Here is a 25,585-nt window from a genome sequence, read left to right on the forward strand (position 1 = left end):
CAGAAACATTCATGGATTAGCAATGCAAAAGTGTTCCCAGGCAAAATAATTAAGTCAGGGCTTAAATATCATCAGTGGATAAATTCATTGATGGATTAATGATTTTTTTGTTGCGATGGTGGTACTGGGGATGGAACCCAGGTGCATTTGACCTCCAAGCTACCCCCTCAGCCCTATTTTTTATTCTTTATTTTGAAACAGGGTCTCACTGAGTTGCAAAGGGCCTCACTAAGTGGCTGAGGCTGTCCGCGATCCTCCTGTCTCCGCCTCCTAAATACTGAGATTACAAGCGTGCGCCACTGCACCCAGTACTGGATTGATAATTTGAATGGATTTATTTCGTGGTGATGTGGGTGGGAGGGAGTAGCTGGAGGAGGTGGATCGCTGGGAGCGGGGCCCGAGGGCTGCGTCCCTCCCTGCTCTCACGCTCAGCTCTCCACTTCTGCTGTGCTGAGCAGTCTTCCTCTGCCCTGCCCTGCCATGGTGTCTGCCCTCTGAGCCAGTGAGCCGCATAAACCTTCCCTCCTCTAAGTTGTCCTTCGCAGGTATTTGGGTCACAGTGATGGAAAAGTAGACTAAAAAGTACTTGGTATCTTCCCTGCCCGTGTGTGTGTGTGTGTGTGTGTGTGTGTGTGTGTGTGTGTGTGTGTTACTGAAGATTGAACTCATGGGTATTCTACCTCTGAGCTACACCCCTGTTTATTTTGAAACAGGGCCTCACTAGGTTGCTGAGGACCTCACTAAATTACTGAGGCTTGCTTTGAACCTGCAATCTTGTCTCAGCCTCCCAAATACTGGGATTATAGGCGAGTACCACTATGCCTGGCTTCTTCTCTGCCTTCCTTTCTTCCTTCCTTCCTTTCTTTCCTCTCTCTTTCCCTCTCTCTCTTTCTTTCTTTCTCCCCCCCCCCCCGCGGTACTAGGGATGGAACCCAGGGACATTCTACCTCCGAGCTACAACCCCAGCCCTATTTTTTAGTCTTTTATCTTTGAAACAGGGTCTCACTGAGTTGCAAAGGGTCTCACAAAGTAGCTGAGGCTGTCCGAGGACTGTGATCTGTGATCCTCCAGTCTCCCCCTCCCGAATGCTGGGATTACAAGTGTGCTCCACCACGCCTGGCTCTCTGCCTTTCTGATTTTGTGTGCAAGGCTCTATGCAATTTCTTGGGGAGCATGCAGGAACAGAGTGGGATCCTAACTACATTTAACTAGGTACACTTGTGGAAAAGATCTATGTGCAGTTTACTGTCCAGTCTGGGCATATGTGGCATCAGAGTCTCTCTGTATTATTAGCTTTAAAAGGCTGAGCAGAAAACTGCTTTGACTGTCTTACCATATTGTAAAGACACTAGCAAAATTAATTAAAATTCATTTTGGAAACTTCACTGTGAAGATTTTTTTTCCTATAGAAATATACAGGTGCACAAAGATGTGTAATCCCAGTATTTGGGAGGCTGAGACAAGAGGATGACAGGTTTGAGACTAGCTTCAGCAATTTCGCAGAAATTTAGTGAGACCTTATTTCAAAATAAAAAGGCATGCACATGATGGTGCATGCCTGTGATCCCAGTACTTGGGAGGCTGAGACAGGAGAACTTCAGGCTAGGGATTGGCCTCAGCAATTCAGCAAGGCCCTCAGAAACTTAGTGAGAGCTTGTTTCAAAATAAAAAGCAAAGTAGAACTGGGGGAAATGTCTCTGAGTTTAATCCCTAGTACGATCAATCAGGCTGAGGGTATATCTCAGAGGTAGAATGCCTTAAGCATGACAAAGCAAAACATATTCCATAGCTCGAATTAATTTCTGCCTGGGAGCTGCATCATATGCATGCGATAAAGCTTTAACAAATAAATGATAAAAAAAAAAACAAAGCTGGACATGGTGTCATCTGTTCTGTATTTTTCGAAATTTTCTCTAGGAGAGGTTGCCGGATGGACATGCTCGTAGTCCTAGCCACTCAGGATGCTAAGAAGGATCATTTGAGCCCAGGGTTTAACACCAGCCTGGCAACATAGTTAGACCCTGTTTCAAGAAGAAATTTTCTTTGAATGATAGGCCTATGTGTGTGTTTTCCCCCTTCTCTGTTTTTCAAAGTGTCCACATATACTGAATTATGTTACCTTTTACACAATAGTAAAAGTCGATCGTTGTGATTTTTGTACAGCAGTAGGGGATTTACAGGCCTCACTGGGCACATCACGGCTGCCAGGTTCTGATTTATCTATGCTCCAGGAGTGCTCCCCTGTGCCCGACACCTGGCACCACACAGCCTCCATGCGTACAGGCTGGTGAGTCAGGTTAGTGGGTGGTGAGTTGGACGGATGAGGAGGCAGATCAAAGGAAGCAAGAAACATACCGTAAAAGATGAGTAAACGCAACTGAGACTCATTTCCAAATCCCAAGGCTACCTACCCCTTCCTGACTTTAAACAACTTACTTAACCATTCTGTGCTTTAATTTCCTCAAGTATCAACTGGCAAAATGATAACTTTCTCAAGAGGACTGTGTGAGAAGTGAGATTGAAGACTTAACACAGCATCTGCCACACAGCCAAAACTTCTAGAAAGGTTGGCTACTGTCACCATAATAAACAAGTGAACGACCAGCGTGGTCCAGCTGCCCTCGTTCGTAAGGCAGAAGCAACCAGGGCACTTGCTGGGACCGCCTTAACTCTTGGTCCCAGCTGGCTGCTCCCTATGTCCCCTCCTAAGACTAGAGAGCCCTGCCCCTTGGTCTCAGCTCGCCCTTGGTTCACGTGTGGCCCCTCCACACCCTGCCCCGACCCGCATGCTGCCCGCATACCTGCGCCACCTCTGGCCTCACGTTGAAGGTGTCCAGCCAGTCGCTGAAGCGTGGGTAGCTGTTGAGCTCCGAGGTCCTGTTGCCGGGGGCCACGCTCAGCTTGCACTGCCGCTGCTTACAGATGTACCGAACCAGCTTCGCCTGCGGAAGTCAGGGAGAAAGGGCCGCGTTCATTGGTGGCACACGCAGGTGGCATCCTGAGCGAGCGTGTCAGAGGCACCTGTGTGTTCCCCTTCTCGTCACTCACATGGCAGTAAGGCCGCAAACAGGAGAAGGAGAACAGGTAAGGAGCCCGGGAGCCGGCCATGAACCCTCCCCGCACCCAGGTGCCTGGCACTGTCCTGCCCTCGGGACCGTGCATCTCCGAGGGTGAGGGGTAGAGACGGGGTTGGACGCTGCGGGTCTTCCTACAGCTGGGATCCCGAGCCTCGGCCACACCCTGACTCTGTGGCCTCAGACAAGCTCAAAATGCTCCAGGAAAGCTTCAGTTTCCTCCTCCAGAAAACGAGGAGAATAACAGAAGTTGCCGTTCAGGGAGGGTAAGCAAACGCTTAGCACGTGGCCGGCGCACAGTGAGCGCCCGCAGAGCTGGCTGCGCCCACAGGGCAGGGGTAGCGCTGGCAAGAGCCTGGGACCTGGCTCGTTCGGGGACCTACACCCCCGGGGGTATGTAAGTTCCAGGTATGTGAGTCCATGTGTTTCCCAGGGAAGAGTGTCCAAAGCTTTTAAAAGATTCTCACACAGGATTCTTATGTCTTTTAAATGACTCTCTGAACAAGAACAGCAGGGCTTAGGTCAATCTCTAGTCAGCGCTGAGCTCCTGAATGCTACCCACACACTCCAGGTAAAGAGCCCCGCGGCGAAAGGGAGCGAGTGTGACATGAGATCCCTGATGACAATAAAACCAGCTCCGCATCAATCAGCCTTTCTGAAAATTCCCCCCAGAAACTAGTTGGTTCCACCAACAATCTGATAAACCCTAATTCAGCCCACTCAGGGCCCCTGGCCCTGTCAAAATGCCTTGAACTCTATGAATCCTGCTATCTTCAAGCTAGGAGGGTCAGTAGTAAGTGGGGACCACTGCTAGAGAGGGGACACTGAGTCATAATCAAAATAATCCTACTCCACTGTGGAGTTCTGATGTGTGGTGGAAACATGGACACAGGTAAACCCAGGACACTCCCGCCCCACACATCCCTCTGCTACCCTGAGCAGACATTGAGCAGAGCTAATCAAACGCTCTGCTGAGGCTCACAGCTCCGGATAGCCACATAAGAAGTCTATGTGCAAGGCCAGGCATGTAGGTCAGTGGTAGAGCGCTTGGCTACCATGCACAAGGCCCTGGGTTCCATCCCCAGCGCCTGGAGCTTAGTCATTCGATTTCTCTCTTATAAACCCTGTTCTTTCTGTTTACTATATTCTCCATTTGCTGGGAAATCAATAACACTTTTTCCTTTTTCTCAAAAAAAAAAAAAAAAGTCTACTTGCTGTTCCATCAGGAAACCCAAGTTTCTGAGAACATCTTTAGGATATGAAGCTCACAAATATAATGATACAAATGTCATTCTTATTCTGCAGGTCTAAGTGGGGCCACTCTTGTCTCTTCTCCAAGCTCAGATCCAACACTTCCAGTGTGACCAGAGGCAAATTCCAAATTTAGGGCCCAACCTCCTTTCCCAGGCTCATCTTCACCCCCCCCCCCACTCCCCATGCCTCGGCCCTTGCCAGCCTTCAAGTACACACCTCAAATGCCTGCCTAGCTTCCTGCTCCCAAGTTAACCTTACTCTGCTCAAACTGACCTTCCTGTCCCTGGGCCCTCCCTTCACCAAAGACTTCGCAGGTTCCATCAGGATCCCACTCCCCTCTAACAGCAGTGGGCTGCATGCTCAAGCTAACTATCTAAATGGGTCTCCTCCCGTAGACCTGAGCTCCCAGGGCATGGGACTGGACACACGCTGCTGGGATGAACCGCCTAGCTGTCCAGGTTCAAACCTGTCACTTCCTGGTTATACAATTCTGAGGAAGGTAATTCATTTTTCTGAGTCTCAGTTCACTCATCTGCAAAACAGGAAAGACTAGCTCACACTGAACAACAGTATGGAAACCCCCAGATGACAGGGCTGGTCCCCCGTCATACATCAGAGCAGGGACTGTGTCCCCCGACTCATTTCTGTCCCCACATGCCTATCGCCGCACCTGCCTGTGACGGATGCCCACAAATGGCTAAGGAACTGGCCGGCACAGAGGGGAGCCGGCCTGGCCCAGCGGGTTCCAGCCTCAAGGCCCCCTCAGCCATTTGCCATGCAGGCTCTTTTCCAGGATCTGCCAGCCAAACTATGACTCGGCCTTCCAGAGCCCCCCAGGCACCGGCCCACAGTAGGTATGGCAGTTCTAATGTTTTACTTGAGTGCTTCTCTCTCCAGGCCTGGGGGGGCCTGGTCTGCATTCCAGGTCACCACCAGAGCAGCAGAAGCCAGTATTGTGTCTGGTACTCAGCTTGCTATTTTACAGCCTTGGTTGAATGGATGGACAAGTGAACCCACAATACATTTTGGAGCACACACAGGATGAGTCAGGAGCCTCTCAAAACCCAGGGCAAGTTCCCCCAGAGAACAGACAACAGTGGTGTGTGTGTGTGTTTTGCGGTGCTAGAGACTGAACCAGGGCTTCGTGCAGGCTAGGCAAGTGCTCTGCCCCTGAGCTATATATCCAGCCCATCTTCTCTTGTGTGTGTGTGTGTGTGTGTGTGTGTGTGTGTGTGTGTGTGTGTGTGTGTTACTAGGGATTGAGTCCAGGGGTATTCCATCTCTGAGCTATAGCCCCAGCCCTGTTTTTTTAAAAAACAGGGTCTTGCTAAGTTGCAGGGGCCTCACTAAGTTGCTGAGGCTGGCCTTGAACCTGCGATCCTCCTGTCTCAGCCTCCCAAGTACTGAGATTATAGTACCTGCCCCAGTACTGCATCCAGCCCAAGCCCCATCTTTTAAAAAAGTCTATTAGAGATCTCTGCAAGAGAGCCCAAAGTAAGCCCCAGGGCAGGTCTGTGTGGACGTGAAGTGACTCCTCGTTGCTCCCAGAAAACGACTCACACTCGGCCATGGAGGGGTGAACAGGGAAGACCCCAGTGTGCAAGAGGGTCTGCAGTCCTGCTAGGCAGCTCCTATCACCTGCAGGTCTGGGTCCTACCGGTTCTACTGGGTTGGCTCTCAAAGGACAGAGGTGCCCAGCTGTCATTAACTCCCCATCACAGCAAAACGGAGCTGTTTTCACTTTTTTGGAAAGTTGCAGTGGTCACAGAAGCACCAGGAGGTGGCTTTCCCAGACAAACCACAGCGGGGCCTGCCAGCCTGGCCCGGGGGGGGGGGGGGGCCCTGACAGCAGACCTCTCATTGGTGGCATCATCATCTTTCAACCACAAAAACCACAAGATCTAAATTTTCCGGAACAGAAAAGCACCTGAGGTTCCAGTGACGGGAGGGGCAGGGTACGGTGGAGTCGTCAGGAGCCTGGCCACAGGGGTGGCTGGGGCTGGCTCCGAAGTCACCCAGGACCAATATTCCGCTTCAGGAGTACCCACTCCACCCTTGCCCTGACACACAGCCTGGCTACAGGAAGAAGAGTTTCCAGTCGGCCCACAGACAGCTGGCGGGTACTGCCAGATACGCTGTACATAGAAGGCTAAGCATCCAGGCTGTGAGACTCAGACACTGAGGATGAGAGATTTGGGAGACAACCCCCATAGATGAGCTTCAACCTCGCCACCTACAAAGAGGGTGTCATTTTGCAGAGGCTGGGGGCCAGGTGAGCCACTGCACACAAACGTGCTGGAACAAGCAAAAACAATAGACGGTCCTATGACATTACTGTTGGTTACTCCGGCCACCCTCGCGAGATAGCTCAGCTCCACGAGGAAGAACTCCAGCCCTCAAGACATGCAGACTGGCCTCAAAACCCTTCACACTGCCCTGGTGGGTGAACACAGGCAAGAGGCTTCACCTGTCAGCCTGTTTCTCAATCTGGAAAACAGGAGTGTGCACTACCTAAAGGGCTGCTGTGAAGATCACAGGAGAAAATATGGGAGTTAAATGTTCAGCCAAGCTAGACACAGTGGGGCATGCCTGTAATCCCAGTACTTGGGAGGCTGAGACAGGAGGATCGCAGGTTGGAAGCCAGCCTCAGCTACTTAGGGAGGCCCTCTACAACTTAGTGAGACCCTGTTTCGAAATAAGAAATATAATCGGCCTGGTTGTTTAGCTCAGAGGCAAAATGCCTCTGGGTTCAGTCCCAGTGCCACAAAAAAGAAAAAAAAAATTGCTCAGCCAAGCCAGACATGGTAGTACATGCCTGTAATCCCAGTACTTGGGAGTCTGAGATAGGAGGATCACAGGTTCAAGGCCAGCCTCACCAACTTAGTAAGACCCTGTTTCAAAATAAAAAAATAAAAAGGGTGTAGCTTATAAGTAGAAGGGCCCTAGATTCAATCCCCAGTACAAAAAAAAAAATTTTTTTTTTTCAGCTAAATGCCTGGATCCAAGAAAACACCCACTCAGCAGTGGCTGCGATGGGCGGGGTCCTCTCCTCCTGTGGACAGGAGGGACAATGTGGATGGGAATACACCCATACCTAAGACGGTGCTAAAGACGGCCCTGAAACCCAGTGTTGGCCTCCAGGATGATGCTGGTAGAACTCATAGATAAGGTATGTTTATTCTAAAAGCAGAAACGCCATGGCTTGGGCTCACCCAGCTGAATCCAGGGAACCCCAGCCCTTCTCCCCCAAAGCTGACCCCTCAGCACCAGAGGACCCGGTCGGAGTGGAGCGGCCTCAGCTCTGAGAATGCCGCTTGCCCAGAAGATCACCGGCACCCCCAACCTGGCATCCTGACCAAACTGCAAACATCACCTGCCACCCAGCTGCTCGCGGCCTGACCTGGACACCAGGCCCCAGACGGAGGCCGCCGGCAGCAGCATCAATTCAGTGAGAGGAAGCAGCGTGGCCTGACGGGGTGCACACAGGCTGAGCGGATGCTGCCGGAAGAAGGGAAGGTACTCCAGGAACTGCGAGGATGCCCAGGAATGTGGAGTTCTGCTCCAAGCCCCCAGGCGCATGGACCACACCTCTCCTAGGAAAGGCTGTGTCCTGGTGTGTGTAGTGGTGTGTGTGTGGGGGGGGGGGGAATAGTGAGTGTGTGTATTCTATTTTTTATTCTGAGACAGTATCTCACTAAGTTGCTGAGGCAGGTGTTGGACCTGTGGACCTCCTTATCTCAGCCTCCCGTGTACTGGGATTACAGGGGTCTACACACCCACTCAAGTTGGGTCCAAACCTGCATCCCCCAGGTAGGTCTACCCTCTGGTTCACCTCGGATGTCACAGGTCGTCCAGGGCCAGGCTGACCCGGTGGGGCTCCTCCCTCGGAGGCTGCCATGGCACCGCGCCTCTCAGAGATAATACAGGCAGTGCCGGTGGGGACGGTCATCCTGAGGCTTCCACAGGGTGGCTGGCTGGGGACCAGCCATTGTCTCAGGCTGGTGGGTGTCACAGTGGTAACAACAGGCAAACGTGCCACCCACATGTGTGATATGCCCATGTCTCCTGTTTGCAACCAGCACCCGTTCCAACCGGCCGGGGCCACTAGTTAACTGTTTTGCCGCCCCAGAGGGAGGCTCCATGTTGGCGGCCAGCTGGACCTGTGCTGCACCCCAGGCACCACTGGTTACCAGCTGTGTGGCAGGGACCAGCTTATTCATCTTGGCTTCCTCATCTGTGATGTGAAGGTAAGGCCTGCCCCACGGCACTGCTGAATTTGCCAAGGAGTTTAAAGTGCTCGGCCCCACACCCAGGACACAGAGTGCTCATGAAGCAGGACCCATGAGCATCACCCCTGCTCAGCCCACAAGATCATCTAGTGACCAGAGGCACGAAGTGGGCAGGTATCATCTGCCTCATACCCCACCCAGGCTTCCTTCAACCTCTGCAGAAAACACCCCTTTCCAGACAACTGACTTTGTACACCAAGTCAGCTCCACCCGAAAACTGCCTGGCTAGGGGGAGGGGTCCCTTCTGTGGGTGATTTGCAAATCTGTGGTCTGTGCTGCATAAGCAGGCGGATGACAAGACATTTGTTACCCTAACCCTGACTGCAATAGGACCCTCTCAATGGCCCGGGTCTTCATGTCTCAAAAGTAGGGTAAGTCCTGGGGCAACAGATATGACAGATGTTGAAATATAAGTGGAAAAATGAATGGCAGGCATGGGCCAAGATGGATGCCAGCTTCCCAAGTACCGTGGGGGCCACCAGCTCCCTAGATGATAAAAATCATATCGATATACAATCATCAGTCAGGGAGTATTAACAATCTCCATTTATTCAGAACCACATCCTCTTCTCTCCCTAGTTTCTCAATGGTAATTCCAGGAAGTATAAGTTGACAGTGGATCTCTGACAGCACAAGGGTGGCGGCCCCGTCCTCACACAACCTCCAAGCTGGCAACGTGCCTGCAGCGTGTTATTAAAACAGTCTCATGTACAGGGCGTGGTGGCGCACGCTTGTAATCCCCGCACTTGGGAGGCTGAGATGGGAGGATCACACAGGTTCGAAGCCAGCCTCAGCTACTAAGTGAGGCTCTCAGCAACTTAGTGAGACCCTGTTTCCAAATAAAACATTTAAAAAAAAAATAGGTCTGGGAGTATAGCCTGGAGGTAGAAAGCCTCTGGGTTCCACCCCCAGTACCACCAAAAAAAAAAAAAAAAAAAAGTCTCATGGGACTGAAAACATTACAGACCCTCCTTGACTTTTTAAAGTGTATGTGTGTGTCTCTAGGGATTCTTCCTCTGAGTTAGAACCCTAGCCCTATTTGTTTATTTTGAGACAAGGTCTCACTAAGTTGCAGATGGCCTTGCCAAGTGGCTGAGGCTAGCCTTGTACCTGTGATCCTCCTGTCTCAGCCTCCTAAGTACTGGAATTACAGATGTGTGCCACGCATCCGGCTCCTCCCTGACTTCTGACAGGAAGAACTGCAAAGTCAGTGTTGAGAATACAGAAACCAAGCTGCGCTGTGCCGTGGTGCTGGGCGGCCGCCAGCCTCACTCGGCGGCTAAGGGAGGCCTGCCCCCACGCCAGCCAGAGCAGCGTGCAGCTCCACGTCCAGCGGCACAGTGAGTTGCCGCTCGTCACTCAGAGCCAGTCACAGAGAGTGAAACCACGTGTTAAAACCCACAAGACACACAGGTGTGCTTTATCACCCCTGTCTTACAGACAAGGACAGCCAGGCACCAGGAGCTTTACAACTCATTTGCATCACGTGGTCTGAGATGGGCCTCAGCCCAGCGCTCTGTCTATGGCGCCACCCACCTCCTTAGCTCGTCTACACTGTCCTGACTTGTGCGAGCAGGAAGGCAGCGGGTAAGACCTATCTCTCTTGCAACCCAAAAGGTCAAAGCCCAGCAGTGCCTATACTGGCAGGCAGCAAACTCTGTGAATGAAGGCCACAGGCTAACCCACGCCCACTCACTGGGTCCAGTCACACCGGCCACGACCTCTGGTCCAGCTTCGCAGTGACCCACCCTTAGGCTACACCTGATCCCTGGCTCCAAATCAGCCCTCAATTCATTCATAGCCACTACCCGGCCAGCTACGGTGCCTGCCCCTTTTACAATCCCAGCATGCTTTGCAGAGTAAGGAGAAGTACCGCGGTGGACACCCCACTCATCTGTCTCTTTCTTCTTGATTATTTAGTCTCCCAGCAGGGTCCAGCTTCCAGCTCGCCAGCACCCACAGGCCCTGACTCCTGTCTCCCTGGTAAGTGGCACTGTGGACCTAAGTGGAAGCCCTCAGTCATCCATCCTTCCTAGTGCCAAGTCCCTGGCGATCCCATCCCCAACCTCTGGAAGCCACCAAACGCCCCGGGGACTTCCTCGGCCTTCCTTGGAGCAGAGCTGCGCTGCTGCCCTGGGGTGCCGCCCTTTCCCGCTCACCGGCTGCGCTGCCCGGGTCTGGGGTGCTCCCTTACCTCTTCTGCCTTGTCCCTAAAGGGACAACCACGCCAGTCAAGTAGTCTGACCTGGATGCCACAGACAAATTTACTGCAAAGTGATTTCTGAGAATGTAAAGAGGCCCCTGGAGGTCGCGACATGGATAGCTACACGCACCGGTGTGGGCTGACCGCATGCCCGGTGCCAGCCCTGGGCTCCGAGCCCTGCCAAGCCCTCGAGGGCCCCCAGGGTCTGATATTAGCAGACAAGGGGCAGAGCGAGAGAGTGCCTGGGAAAGTGGGGTGAGGAGGGGAAAAGCCTCAGCCACCTTGGTCCCCGTGCCAGGCATTTCGCAACCGCCGTCCGTTGGCCGGCTTGTCCCGCGCCCGCTCCTCTGGGGAAGCTGCCAGGCGTGTGCCTCCATGTGGAGACAGCCTCCCCGCCAAGCCTCCCACCAGGAATCCTGCCTTGACGTCAAACTCAGAGCCGGGGAGCTTCAAACACAAACAAACAAGTCTGCCCCAGACCGCAAGTGGCGACGTTCCCAAGGAGGCCGGGGTGAGAGCGGCCACAGCTGGAAGAGTGGGGCTTCCCGCCCTGCCCTCGGCTCCCAGGGTTGAACTCTAGGACCTGACCAGGCTACGCATGAGAGTTTCGACCCCAGGCTGAGACAAAACCAGATGGCTCTCTGGCCTTGTGGATGGGCGTGAGCGCGGGCCAGGACTGGCGCTCGGTGGTGGGCACGGGAGCCCTGCCAGAAGCACTGACAAATTGGTTAGCACCTCATCAGATGACATCATACCCTGACCACTCTGAGAGTAAGTACAGTATTCTGGGAAAGGGGACCGATGGGTTAGATGTTAGAATCACTAGTAAAACATCCCAGGAAACTCAGCATGAGCCAGGCAGGTTAAATGGCCAGAGACCCAGCTTCCTCAGCGACACCTGCTAAACCATCTCATGCCATACGCCACAAGAGGACTTTCAAGAGGGAGGCAGGGGCCTGCCCTAAATATTCCAAGAGAACAGACACCTGAGGAGCCAAGGGAGAGCCAAATACAGCCCCGCTCTGCCCAAAGAGCCTTCACCCTGAAAAGTTGGCGGGCGACTTGCTTGGACCTGCTTAAGGTTCACTTCCTGCCTCAATCCAACTCTGTGACCGCTCTATACCATGGACTCAGACACCAAAGGACAACCGTGCAGGGCGTCAGGGGCCAGGGGCAGAGGAGCGCCCGGGGCACCAGAGTCAACTACGCAACAGCAACCTCCCCTGGAGGACCACAGGGCCACTCCAGGCTCATCACCTCCCTGTTATCTATTCTGGGCTGCTTTCTCGCTCACAGAACCCGGATGAGCTTGAGGCAGCACGGAGCCCAGTGGCAGCCAGCCAGTGCTTCCCAACCTGTCTACACTGCAGCGCCACGAAGCTCAGACACGGAGTCCCACACAACTGGGCCGGGTGGTATCCCAGCACGGCCATTGGGAGAGCCCAGCCCCTGCTTCCAGCTTCCGGAAGAGTGACAGCTCTGGCCAGAGCCGCACAGGGAAGGCGTGGCAGTCTCTGAGGCTGTCCACGCCCTTCACCCTCTCAAGGCGGACGGCAGCCATCTTGCAGGCCTCGGAACAGCCAAGATTTGCCCAGACAACTGAGGCTCCAGAGTCGTGTGCTGAGCCAACACGCACGCACCAACTCCAGGAGATTTGGGGGAAAGAAACACAACGGTCTATGTAAATCACATTTTCTATAACTTGCAACCAAAAGTAGTCCTTTCTAATGCTCATTATGCCCATACTATTCCAAATTTCCTCCTCAGGCTAATGTTTCTCGGGCTAAGGCTTCTTGTTGGACTCCAGAAACCTTCCAAGAGGAAACAGAGGGCATCCCTTCATTCTTGGGCTGCAGGATCCAAAGGTATTCTTCCAAAAGTCCTTCAAGATTTCAGAGTAGCTCACTTTCTCATCAAGTTCAACCTACCAATCTTTTTTAAGTTTGTACCATTTATCTTTTTTTTGGGGGGGGGGTACTAGGGATGGAACCCAGGGGCATTCTACTTCCGAGCTACACCCCTAGCCCTATTAGCCCTACTTTTTATTCTTTTTATTTTTAAATAGGGTCTCACTAAGTTGCTGAGGGCCTATGTAGCTGAGGATGGCTGCGAACCATGATGCTCTCATCTCAGCCTCCCAAGTGCTGGGATTACAAGTGTGCACCACCACGCCCAGCTTTTTTTTTTTTTTTTTTGGTGGTACCGGGGGTGGAACCCAGAGGCTTTCTACCTCTGGGCTATACTTCCAGACCTATTTTATGTTTTATTTGGAAACAGGGTCTCACTAAGTTGCTGAGAGCCTCACTAAGTAGCTGAGGCTGGCTTCAAACCTATGCGATCCTCCTGTCTCAGCCTCCAAGCGTGGGGATTACAAGCGTGCGCCACCACGTCCGGCTATTTTTATCTCTTAATTGAGAAGGCATTAGCATAAAGACACTCTAAGTTCTAGATGCTTAAAAATTTTATCTTTTTTCTTTAGGTCAATGATCCATCTTGGAGTTAATTTTTTTCTTCTAATTCCAAGACTTTTTACCACAACTGTGGGTTTTTAAGTGGGTATTTCCACATGCCAGCAGGCACTGTGGCATGCACTCTGTGTGTATTATCTCAGCAAGAACTCTACTCCTCAGATAGGGACTATTACTGCTCTCCTTTTACAGAAGAAACAAGAGCACTGTATATACTCAAAAAAGTCCCCTTGTACACTATGATCCACTTACCCCCTTGAATCCATTATATAGGACACAGAGTACAAAGGGGCATTAACAGGACTGAAAGGTGGCCATCAGCAGAATCCCTGTTGTTTTAGCCTGCCTGCTGAGTGTGTGGGAATCCCATGCCCCGCTAAACCCGGCTCACAGGAAGACACACGCGGTGACTCCATTCCTAGGAGCGCGTGCGGTGGGGGAGGGGTGAAGCCAGATCCGCAGAGTCCTCCGTGCGCAGAGGAAGAGCCCTGCTCCTGGCAGCGGGTGGTGAGGTTAATTCGCGTTGGTGGTCACAGGCTCATCCGAGGCTGTGATAGAAGTGCGGACTGTCATCCTGCAATAAAGACGGCCACAGAGTAGTTCACAGTCCTGCAATCTCGGAGGTTCTTTCCTCTCCCCAGGAATCCGAAAGGGCCCGGGGTCTTCTGGAAGCCAGCCCGTTGATGGAGTGTGCGTGGAGAGGGGCCCACGCCAGCTGAGCCCAGGACAGCAGTGTGCACCCAGAGCCACATCAGTGGTCTGTGCTCACTCACACTGTGCGACTTTAAGGAGACCATACCGGGCCCAATTCCATGGGGCGGAGAGGCTGGGGTCCTGAGAAGGCATCAGAGAGAAAATCCCTGAAATGAGCTCAACAGGGTGGGGCAGGCATGCGCCTGGCACAGGGCCAGAGGGAAGTAGAGAAGGCAGGCCGGGCGGGCGCAGCAGGGGCAAGAAGACCAGAGTGGGAGAGCAAGTAGCTGGGGACTGGAGGGGACGGAGACGGAAGGGAGAGCAAAGTGGGCCAGGGGCCAGGACCAAGCTCCCGCAGGCCCTGCAGCATTCCGGACAGTTCCTGCCGTAAAGGTCCTGGAAGCCACACCAAGGCTTCCGCTCTCGGTCCTGCAGGCATGGGGAGGAAAGCGCTGGGAGAAACGTGATCAGATCTCACTTCTGGAAAATCAGGGATCTAGAAACCATGTGGAGGACAGATTGGAGTGGGTGTAGAGAAGCCAGAGACAGGAAAATCAATTAAGAAGCTGCACATAATTCGGCAACCGATGAGAACAAAAGGTAATTTAGTTGTGGCCGTGTGGGTGGAAAGGAAGGAGCAGATTCAAGAGATGTTTTATTAGCGTTTTCACTATAAAGACAAGGCTACCCTTCTTGTTGTCTAAAGAATTCCTGGCATACCAGCACTCTGGAATGCAGGAAGCCCAAGCTGCTCCAGCCCGTGGCCCAGCCAGGCCCAGCTCCACTTGTCTGAACTACTAGAACCTGGTGCCTCTGGGAGAGGACGCATTCTGGCACTAAGTTGCCAGGCTGCAGTGGCCTCCATCCCCACGTCCACAGGCTTCAGGTGTCCTCATCCCCCACGGCCACAGGCTAATGTCCTCCACCTCCTTCTGAGCACTGCACCCACCTCTCCCTGGGCAGAGCGGACCCTCTACTTTGTTTATTTACTTGTCTGTTTTTTTGTACTGGAGATTAAATCCAGAGGGGCTCTACCTCTGAGCTATACTCAACCCTGTTTAAAATTTTTATTCTTAATTTACTATGGTACTGGGGATTGAATCTGGGTTTGTTTGGTTTTTGTTTTGGGTTTTTTTTTTTACCTCTGAACTATACCCCCAGCCGTATTTTTTTTTTTTTTTTTTTTTTTTTGAAACGGGATCTCACTAAGTTGTACAGGACCTCACTAAGTTGCTGAGGCTGGCCATGAACCTGTGATCCTCCTGTTTCAGCCTCCACAAGTACTGGGAGTACAAGATTGTGCCACCATGCCCAGCATTTATTTATATATTTACTTACATAGTTAGTTAGTTGATAATTGTTTATGTTTGTGGTACTGGGGATTGAACCCAGGAACATTCTACCTCTGAGCTATACCTCCAGTCCAATTTTAATTTTTTTTCTTTTTAATTTTGAAGCAGTGTCTGTAAGTTGCTGAGGCTGGCTTTGAACCTAAGATCCTCCTGTTTCAGTTTCCCAAGTACTGGAATTATAGGCATGCACTACCATATCTGGCTTAATTTTTATTTTTGAAACAGGAATTGGCTACGTTGTTGGAAATCTCACTAAGTTGCCAAGGCTGGCCTCAAACCTAAAATTCTCCTATCTCCGCCTCCCAAGTACTGGGATTATAGGCATGTGCCTCTATGTCTGGCTGGGATGATGCATTTTAAAGAGCCAAAGCCTCTGGTCTAACAGCTCTAGCTCCCCTGACCACAATCCTGGGCATGGGGGGTGGGGGCAGACAAAATCTAGAGATGGGTTACATCTGCCTTCTGCATCCAACCCATGAGAGAGTGTGAGAGAGGGAGAGAGAGAGATCCATCCATCTCTCCCATCTTAACTAGAAAGACCAAAGGGATTAGAGTCAGATGGATCCAGGTTCAAATCTCACCCTCTATTTACTCTGTTATAACTGAAGGGAAAGATCAGCCATAAAAGATCACAGAGAGAGAAAAGGATTCAATGTGGGCCTGACAAGCTGGCCTGCTGTGGGCACCCAGCAAAGATGGGCGCCCAGCTCCCTTCCCCAGCACCTTAATCAAGGCCAAGGCCATCCTGGCAGGGAGACCAGGTACCTGGGCAGGGGGCTTCAAATGGCCATTGTCCAAGTGAGGGTCTCGCCTTATTGATCCACTGGTGATCTACGGGCTCCTGCGGGACGAGGAGAGCCACCAGCTACGGAGCCAAGGGCTCTGCACGCGAGGGCAGCGAGCAGCCCACCTCGTTCACAACCAACCGCGTGCCCCAAGGCTGGCAGCACCTCTGCCACCTACCGCCAAGCTGTGTCTCCAAAGGAGCCGAGTGGCCAGCAGGGCCAGGGCCAGCGCTCCTGCTGCGAGGCACGCCGTGTAATGACCGTGCCTGCACACGCGGCCGCAGCGCCTCGCGTGGAGTCACGGCACTCTGTGGTTTAAGGAACATTTGGGGGAAACACATCTCATTTGATCCTCACCCCAAAAGCATACTAACTAACTTCATCTCCATTTGTCAGAGACGAGCACCCTCTCGTCTCTAGAAAAGAGGTGAAAAGTGACAGGTCCAAGGCAGCACTAGCTCCACACCCATGGCCTTTTCCGTTCCCAGCAGGGAGCCAGGAATTTAAATTCACAGGTTACAACGCACCGTGGTGCTGGGGGAGGGTGCTGTACCTCTTTTCAGAAAGTCTCTGTAAAGGCCATTCAACTAGCCTTCTCTGCAATATCACCAAAGCTCTCTTCCTTGGGACCATTTTATCTGGATAGCAGAAGGCAAGGGACTAAAACTCAGGTAATCCCAGTACTTGGGAGGCTGAGACAGGAGGATCGCAGGTTCAAAGCCAGCCTCAGCAACTTAGTGAGACCCTATTTCCAAATAAAAAATAAAATAGGGCTGGGGGGTATAGCTCAAAGGCAGACGGCCCCTGCGTTCATTCCCCCACACACACACACGCACACACACACACAAGCCAGGAAGAGCAAGCAACAAGGTACAGGTCATGCTCTCATAAGCAGCACACCGTGCCCGCCTCGGGGACGCGGCTCCAGTCAGCCTCCAACAGGGTCATCAGTGGGAAGGAGGAAGGGCTGATTACAGAACAGCCCCACTGAGCCATCCCAGGAGCAGGAGCGTCGGCCTGGGGTCCAGCAGAGCCACGGGCACACCCCAACTCTGCTGTGGACGAGCTGCCTTGACTCCCCAGCCATTACTCAACCCGGCTCTGTCCCAGTTTCCTCATTTGTAAATGGGGGAAGCAGGAGACATAAAGTGCTCAGCCTTGGGCCTGAGAGGCTGTTGAAACTCATCGTCAGCCATCTCTATCAAGAAAACTCCATTATCTAGTTATCTTTGAAGACCATTAGAGTCTGACTTACTTACTGCTTTAAGATTCTTAAACTGGGAGATTGAGACAGGAGGATCGCAGGTTGGAGGACAGTCTCAGCAATAGAGTGAAACTCTCAGCAACCTAGCGAAACCCTGTTTCAAAACAAAAAATAAGAAAGGACTGAGGGTGTAGCTCAGCAACAGGATGCCCCTGGGTTCAATCCCCAGTAAAACACACACGCACACACACACCCCATCTTAAACATGTTTCTACATAAGCACATTTAACATGGTGAATCCCAAGTTACCCTCACCCGTTCTTTAAACAGGGGCCAACGCAGACCAGGCTGGTGTGTCTGGAAGGAATTCGCCCCAGAGGATGACCTCACTTTATTCCCAGGAGGCCAAAGCGGGTCAAGAGCCAAGCCAGACCATATGACATGAAGCCATGAGAGTGGCCGGAACAGAAGAACAAGGCTAACCAGGCAGGCCACAAGATGAGTGTGACCTGGGGAAGCAGGCCCAAGAGGGCCTGGCCCACATGCTGGGACTGGAGCTGTTCTCCAGGCCTGGACTGGAAGTGACACAGCTCAAAAAGACACAAAGTGCACACGCACACACACGTACACGCACACACATGCATGCCGGCCTGGACAAGCTCCAGCTGGACAGAGGGGGCCCATTTCAAAATAAAGAGACAGAGCAGTCATGGAGCTGTGTGCCTATAATCCCAGTGCTTGGGAGGCTGAGACAGGAGGATCACAGGTTTGACACCAGCCTCACCAACTTAGAGACCCTGTCTCAAAGTCCCCAGTACCACCAGAAAAGGGGGTGGGAGGGGAGATTGGGATGTAGCTTGGCAGTAGAATGCTCCTCAGTTTGACCCCTAGTACCAATAACAATAATAACAACAAAAATAATGTAAAATAGAGATGGCAGGCTATCAATCTCCTTAGAAATCAACTGACCACATTTATTGAAGAAATCAGATAACCACAGGCTCATACTACAAGGCGCTTATCTGTGTCAGAAACTACCTGGCATGCTCTAACTCACATGGCCCTCCTGATAAGCCTGCGGGAGAGGTCCTAACAAATCCCCGTCTCACAGAGGGGTAAACCAAAGACAAGAAGCAAAACCAAGTCATGCAGCTGGTCAGGGGCAGAGGGAGGCTGTGAACCCCCTGCCTGAGTGGCAGGGATTTGGGGGCACCCACCAGACCAGTGCTGGGCATTTTGGTACAAGTGTCTTCCTTTATTTATTTATTTGCAGTACTGAGGATTGAACCCAGGCACATTCTACCTCCCAGCTACACCCGCAGCCTGATTTTTAACTCTTTATTTTGAAACAGGGTCTAAGTTGCAGAGGACCTAAGTACCAGAGGCTGGCTGCAGACCCAGATCCTCCTGTCTCAGCCTCCCAAGTACTGGGATTACTGGTATACACCACCACGCCCGGCTAAGTATCCTCCTTTATAAACAAGGGAACTGACCTAACACCACCCAGCCAGTCTGTGCCAAATCCAGCTCATACTCTGTAGATGCTGATCCCCTGGGGTGCCCACCTGGCCCTGGGCTCTGGGTTTGATATCATAGTAGGCCAGCGCTCTTCAGGGGGTGATGTGCTCCACCACACTGACGCAGGTGCACACAGGAGCCCAGGACAGGTGCCCAAGTGCTGCTCTGACACCTGACAAGGAGGCAGCCAGAATCTTCCAGAGGACCTGGGGGCCCAGCGGCACCTGGGAATAAATCCACCAGCCTCACCCCTTTCCTTAGCATATAGACATCTCCTCCTCTCCTCGTGGCCTGCAAGCCTCATCCTGCTTCTTCCTACTCCTTGGCAGAAAGAGGGAGAAAGAATCTATTGTTCATTCCCGGCTCCCAAGCGCTCTGCTAGCAGTGACAGGGAGATATGAACACACATATTCTCATGTATTTTCATTCTCCCTCTCTCTCTCTTTCTCGCATAAGAACTGATTTTGCTTACCCACGGACCTTGGGGCGAGCAAGGAGCAAGGGCTGGAGGCCTGAGCTGGCTCTGGCCAGCGTGGCCTGAAGGAACAGCCTGTCCCCAGGCTGCGCTCCACCAGGCAGGACAGCACACGCCTCACATTCCCACGGCAGGTCCCAAAGTGACCCAGATATCATACTCTACACTCCAGGCTGCAAGGAACTGAGGGAACCCCAAAGGACTCCCCATCTCGTATCCTCCAGTCTGGACCATGACTACGGCAGGGGCTACCAGCCGGGCTAGACCCATCTGAGATATCAGAGATACCTTATGTGTGTGTTGGGGATGTGCTGGGTGAGACCCAGAGGCCTTCTACCTCCAGGCTACACCCCCAGCCCTATTTTTTATTTGGAAACAGGGTCTCACTAAGTTGCTGAAGCTTCTAACCTGTGATCCTCCTGTCTCAGTCTCCTAAGTACTGGGACTACAGGTGTGCACCACCACATCCAGCTTCAGAGATACTATTGAATCTCCATATCTTATAATGTTCTAAGATGAGAAGGGCCTTCAAGGTCATCTCACACAAACAGGTAAATAACAATGAGGAAAGTAAGGCCCAGGGACCAGCAGTGACTTAATCAAAGTCACAGGGAGCCAGGCACAGTGGTTCATGCTTGTAATCCCACTACTTGAGAGGGTAAAACCAGAGGGTCACAGGTTCAAGGCCAGTCTTAGCAATGTAGGGAGACTTTGTTTCAAAATAAGAAATAAAATAGGGCTGGGAGTGTAGCTCTGAAGTAGAATGCCTGAGTTCAATCCCTAGTACCAAGAGAAAAAAAAAAAAGTGTCAAAAGGCTGAGACAGACCCAGGGCTCAGGCTCCTATCTGGCGCCCACCCCCTTGCTGGAGGGTCCAGCCTGGGTTTCCACCCACTACGTAAGCCAGCAACTTGCCAATCCACCAGGTGCCTATTTTTATTTAGCAAACTAAGGGCTGTTTTAAGAAGTGTATAAATGCTACCCCGCTTCATCCAGGGAACTCAATATCATTACTATCTCCACATGGGGATGAAAGTGGGACACACAGATAAAGAAACTGTCAGGGCAGGACTCAAACCCAGGGATGTCACTCCACCATTTAAGCCACAAGTCCAGGTGATGCAGCCCCGGGAGGGCCCTGGAGTGTGGGCTGCAGACAAGTCCTGAGCAGCACTCACCTTAGCAGTCAGACAGGAGGGTACCCACACTTGCTCACAGAACACAGGGAGCAGATTCCCATGGCAAGCTCGAGTGTTCCCGGTTAACACCCCAGACCACCCCCTCCAGGGCCCCGAGCTCGGCCAAAGCCATCCCGCCCTTGGCCTGCTGTCAGGAAAGAAGCGTCTCCAGGCACCAGCCTGTGGTCCTCCAGAGGCTTGGCTTCCCCCTGGCCTTGACATCTGTAACCCTGGGCATGCACAGGGAGGGAGGAGAGGGGGGGCGACGTGCAGGGCCCAGGCCCTGGCTCCACGGGGCGCAATTCTGCACTCTTGTGTGTGGCCTCCTCCAGAACAGAGCTTTCTTCCTGAAAAAGGAATCTTGTCAAACCATTTCTCAATATGTTGCTACACCCAGATACTAAGAAACACAAACCCAGAGGCAAATGAGGTGCTAGCCCCAGAGGGAGCAGAGTGAGAGGGGAGGGCGGCCCTGCTCGTGAAACAGAGAGAACAGGGTACACACATATGTCCACTAGGGGCTGTTTCCAGGAGCGACACAGGGAAATAACCCAAGGACCCCACAACAGGAGCGGGGGAAGTGGATGATGGCAAAGCCACTTAATAAAATATCACAAAACCACCAAACAGGCTTATAAAAACAGGAAGCTTTTTGTGTTACTCCACTGAGTGATGGAGGCGGGACAAGAGAACTTCATGATAGATGGGTCTAACGATGCAGGAGAAACTCGAGCAGCGATCTTTTCTGGAAGAAAATCCTGTAGAAACGCCAGCCATGTGAGCTGAGTGGGAGGCCACAGGTACTCATTTGCTTTCTCCTACTTTCCTGGTGTCCAAATGTTCTGTAATTACCGTGCACTGTTTTTTATAGGGCCATTACTGGTAATAATACACTTTAAGTTGTCAGAAGAGGTGGCGGTGTTTTCCAGCAGGGCAGAAGGGTCTGGGTAAGCCTGATGTCCTGACTGAAACGGAGCGGTGCTGGGCTTCGTGGGCCACCCACCTGCCCTGCGGCAAGACCTCCCTGGTCAGGAGGGAAGAGAACTGAAGAGCATGGCACTGGATTCATTTTGCTTCAATATAGAGGGCTTTTTTACTTATTTTATTTTGAGACCAGTATATGTCCATTTGTCCATCATTCAAGAATACAGATTACTGCTCACCGGGCCCGGTAATAGAGAATTTACTAAGACCTGTTTCTACCCTAAGACCTAGGACCCTGTAGGAACCAAACATAACAAGTTACAATGCAAAGAGGAGTTTGACAAAGGTTTTACAATACAGACTGCTGTGGGAATTCAGAGGTGAAAATTAAAACATCCAGCATCTGGGCTAGGGATGCAGCCCAGGGGGAGAGCACTTTCCTAGCACATGTGTGGCCCAGCAGTGCCACAAGCAAACAAACTAACCCAGCTTCAGAGAAAAGACAGGTATTATCAAGAGTTTGCCAGGGGGCCGGGCGTGGTGGCACACACTTGTAATCCCAGCATTCGGGAGGCTGAGACAGGAGGATCGTGGTTCAGGGATAGCCTCAGCTACTTAGTGAGGCCCTTTGCAACTCAGTGATACCCTGTTTCAAAATAAAGAATAAAAAATAGGGCAGAGGGTGTAGCTCGGAGGTCGAATGCCCCTGGGTTCCATCCCCAGACCCACAAAAAAAAAAAAAAAAAAAAAAAAAAAGAGTTTGCCGGGCATGGTGGTGCTTGCCTATAATCCCAGTACTTGGGAGGCTGAGACAGGAGGATCACAGGTTCAAAGCCAGCCTCAACAACTTGGTGAGGGCCTGTTTCAAAATAAAAAATAAAGGCTGGGGGTGTAGCTTGGAGGTAGGACACCCTAATTTCAGTCCTCCGCATGAAAGAAAAAGAAAGAAAAAGAAGGGAGGGAGGGCTGGTTTTCAGGGGAAAGGTGGGCTTTTCAATAGGTCTTGAAGGACCAGTGGGAGTCCAGAAAGAGGTCAGTAAAATGAGCCAAGAGGACAACACACTCATCTCAAAGGACGGGGACTGATACAGGGATCGTAACAAACCTTCCCACCTTAGTGATAAGCAGAAGTTCAAATTGAGAACCAATGGGTCGAGGGTTTTGGTGACAGAGCGAGTGACTTCCCGTGGCCCAGGGTTTGGGAAGGCTGCGGGGAGACCTGGCGAGGCTGGGAAGCCTGATCCTGTGGTGGAAGCTTTATCAGGCGGCAGGCAGCCTTTGGGCTGCGACTCCCGCTCTGGGAATGCCTCCTAAAGAAAGAATTAAACCCAGCGTAAGGCTGTTCACGGAAGTGCGACGTAACGCAGCCAACCACAGGGAAGCGGTAACCACACTCTGGTGAGTCTACGACAGAAAACCGTGGGGCAACTGAAAACACGCCCTATTTTAAGAGAACTGAGACACGGGGCAGCATGTATGACCGTGTGCACGTGTAACAAGACAGCCTACATTTACGGGACCGTTCCTAGGCATCTTATTTTGACTTTAGAGTATTACTTCTCTTTTGTTCAACTCTGAGGTCAGCTTATATTTTGTAGCAAAATAAACATATCAAAATATAAACACCGAAAATAGAAGGGTTTTACTCAATGTTTTAATCTTGTCCTGGTTTCCACAAAGAAGACTGTGCCTTGGTCGGTGGGTGGGGGGGTGGGGGGGATAGTGGGGATTGAACCCAGAGGCATTCCACCTCAGAGCTACACCACAGCATCTTTTATTTATTATTTTGAAACAGGGTCTTCCTGAATAACTGAGGGCCTTGCTAAGTTGCTGAAGCTGGCCTTGAACCTGTGACCCCTCCTGGATTCAGTCCCTCAAGTCCTGGGATTTCGGGCGTGTGCCATTCTGCCTAGCGCATGTGCTATTTTTATAATCATATAATAATATCATTCTGAAAGCATATTCAATGAGACCCCCGTGGGAGAAGTGGGCACCTTAGGTTTTGAAAACAGCAGAAAGCAGAAGTAAAAATGCGCTGGTGTATGGTATGGAGAAAACGCTGCGTTTTGGACAGAACTTGCTCAAATCCCGGTCCTCTGCTTTCCAGCCCTGTGCCCTTTCACAAACTGTTGACTCCTGAGCCTTCATCTCGGAAGACTCAATTCATGGGGCCCGTCAGCTTGGAAGTTAGTGAGATCAGAGCCCTTGCCACTGACTGGTTAAGCAAAATAATCCTGGATGCACCCAGGTGAGGCAGAAATACTCATTTATAAGATGTACCATTGAAATGGGTGCAGTGGCACACACCTGAATCCCGGTACTGAGGAAGCAGGATCGGCCTCAGCAACCTCATGAGGCCCTCCACAACTTAGCGAGACCCGTTTCAAAATTTAAAAACAAAATTAAACATAAGACTAGGGGTGTAGCCCAGAAGTAGAATTTTCCTGAGTACAATCCACAGGGCCACAAACAAAACAAAAAAACAAAAAACAAACAAAAACCACCACTGATGTAATAGCAGCGCTTGAGAAAAACAAAGAAGCCTTAGGTAAAGATATTCTAACAACGCGTCTTGATTTCAAAAATATTGAATTATGAAATATATCTCTCCTAAAATCAAAGAAATGGTGAAGATTTACTCCTTCTAAAGACAGTGATAACCAGGATAAACTATTTGATCAAAGCCTAAGACATTGGCACTGTTCACAAAAGCCCATTAGTTTCTCTTACCATCTGATTTGTACCCCAAAGAGGAGACAGATACGAAGTGAGGGTGTAACTCCAAAGCAAACTTGCCTGCTGTGGGGGTGAGGTGTGCCTCCATGGAAACCATCCTGGATGGGAGAGCGCTGGTCCCGTTCTCCCTGGAACCCATCTATATTTCTCCAGATTGCAGCAATTTCTGTACGGCAAGCCTTGCCAGTCTGCCCAGGGCGTCCCTCACCCAACCACAGCATGGGATGAAAAGGTCCCAAGGTCAGCTGCCCTAAGGGTATGCAGCCCGCACCCCAGAAAGACAGAAGGCTTAACAGGAACATTCTGAAAAGAAATGCAAGCTCAACATCTGATTGTAAGGGACTGAGGGCCATGTCCCCTCCTATAGGCCAGGCTCTGGTTCTTACCATGGGCAGGACCCGTTCTAAGCATTTGCATACAGTAACTCATAACTCATTTATCCTCCCACCAGAAGAAACCAAGACACAGAGAGGTTGAGTAACTCGCCCAAGATCAGAGGCTGGACCAGCCCATGCAGTGTCTTCATGCAAATGGGGAGTTGGCACCCCTCCTGTGCACAGACAGACACAGCCCCCTGCACGGGCCTGGGGATGGGGTTGGTCTGGTTTCAGCCTCCTCTCACCTTTCTGTGCAGTGCACAGTATGTCTGACCGTCCACTGCCTGCACATCACACAAGAGGCTGATAAAAGGCAGAATCCAGTTCTGAACCCAGCCTACCTGCCTGCCAAGTAACAAGCAGGTGCCGGCTAGTGCTTTAATATCTGACTTGAAATTATCACATGACAATGACACTTATGCCATTTAAGTGCCACTGGCCAGATGTTAGTCAGTTACATATATCCTGGGACTTGCTTTCTACCAGTCCTTTTCTTAAATGCAACTGAGCTGATTCATGTAACAAAGATGTAGCTGGTGAGCAGTGCTACGCTGTATTAACATGCCATCATTTATTGATACATTTCCTTGCCTGTGGGCATTTAGGTTGCTTCCAGGTTTTCGTAACTACTAAAAATTACAGTATACATCTCTATTTCTGCTTGAGCATATGCGCTTGTCTAGAGGAGACCCTAGACAAAAAGTTTCTGCCTGCAGGGAATGTGTTTCCCTGGCTTTGATACAGTGAAGATCCTCTTGGGAGTAGTTGTAGCAGTCCGTTCCCCTAGGGCTGCCTGCCAGAGGGAGGAGATTCCCCAGATCCCACAATGGTGGCAGAATTCCTCCTCCTCTTTTCCTCAATACTCTGAACTAGCTAGAGCAGAAACACTGAATTCCCTCAGCCTGACTCCCCTCCCCCAAATGCTGCCTGACCGTACCTGAGGCCGGACCACCTTGCAAAAAGCAATCTCGCTGGGCCAGGCGTGATGCCACATGCCTGTAATCCCAGTACTTGAGAGGCTGAGACAGGAGGATCACAAGAGTCGAGGCTAGCCTC

General features: G+C 51.5%; 1 protein-coding gene across 1 annotated transcript in view; it reads right to left on the minus strand.

The window, feature by feature from the left end:
- The window catches only part of KSR1 (kinase suppressor of ras 1), a gene marked incomplete at both ends in the record, with an annotated part of 150,116 nt that overhangs the window by 60,330 nt on the left and 64,201 nt on the right, over positions 1–25,585 (minus strand). The window contains one exon of the mRNA XM_080714006.1: positions 2,802–2,942. Within this exon, the coding sequence (XP_080570132.1) occupies positions 2,802–2,942 (141 nt within the window). The remainder of the gene's footprint in view (positions 1–2,801; positions 2,943–25,585) is intronic.

Source organism: Muscardinus avellanarius (genome assembly GCF_963383645.1).
Source record: "Muscardinus avellanarius genome assembly, chromosome: 16".
Lineage (NCBI taxonomy): Eukaryota > Metazoa > Chordata > Mammalia > Rodentia > Gliridae > Muscardinus > Muscardinus avellanarius.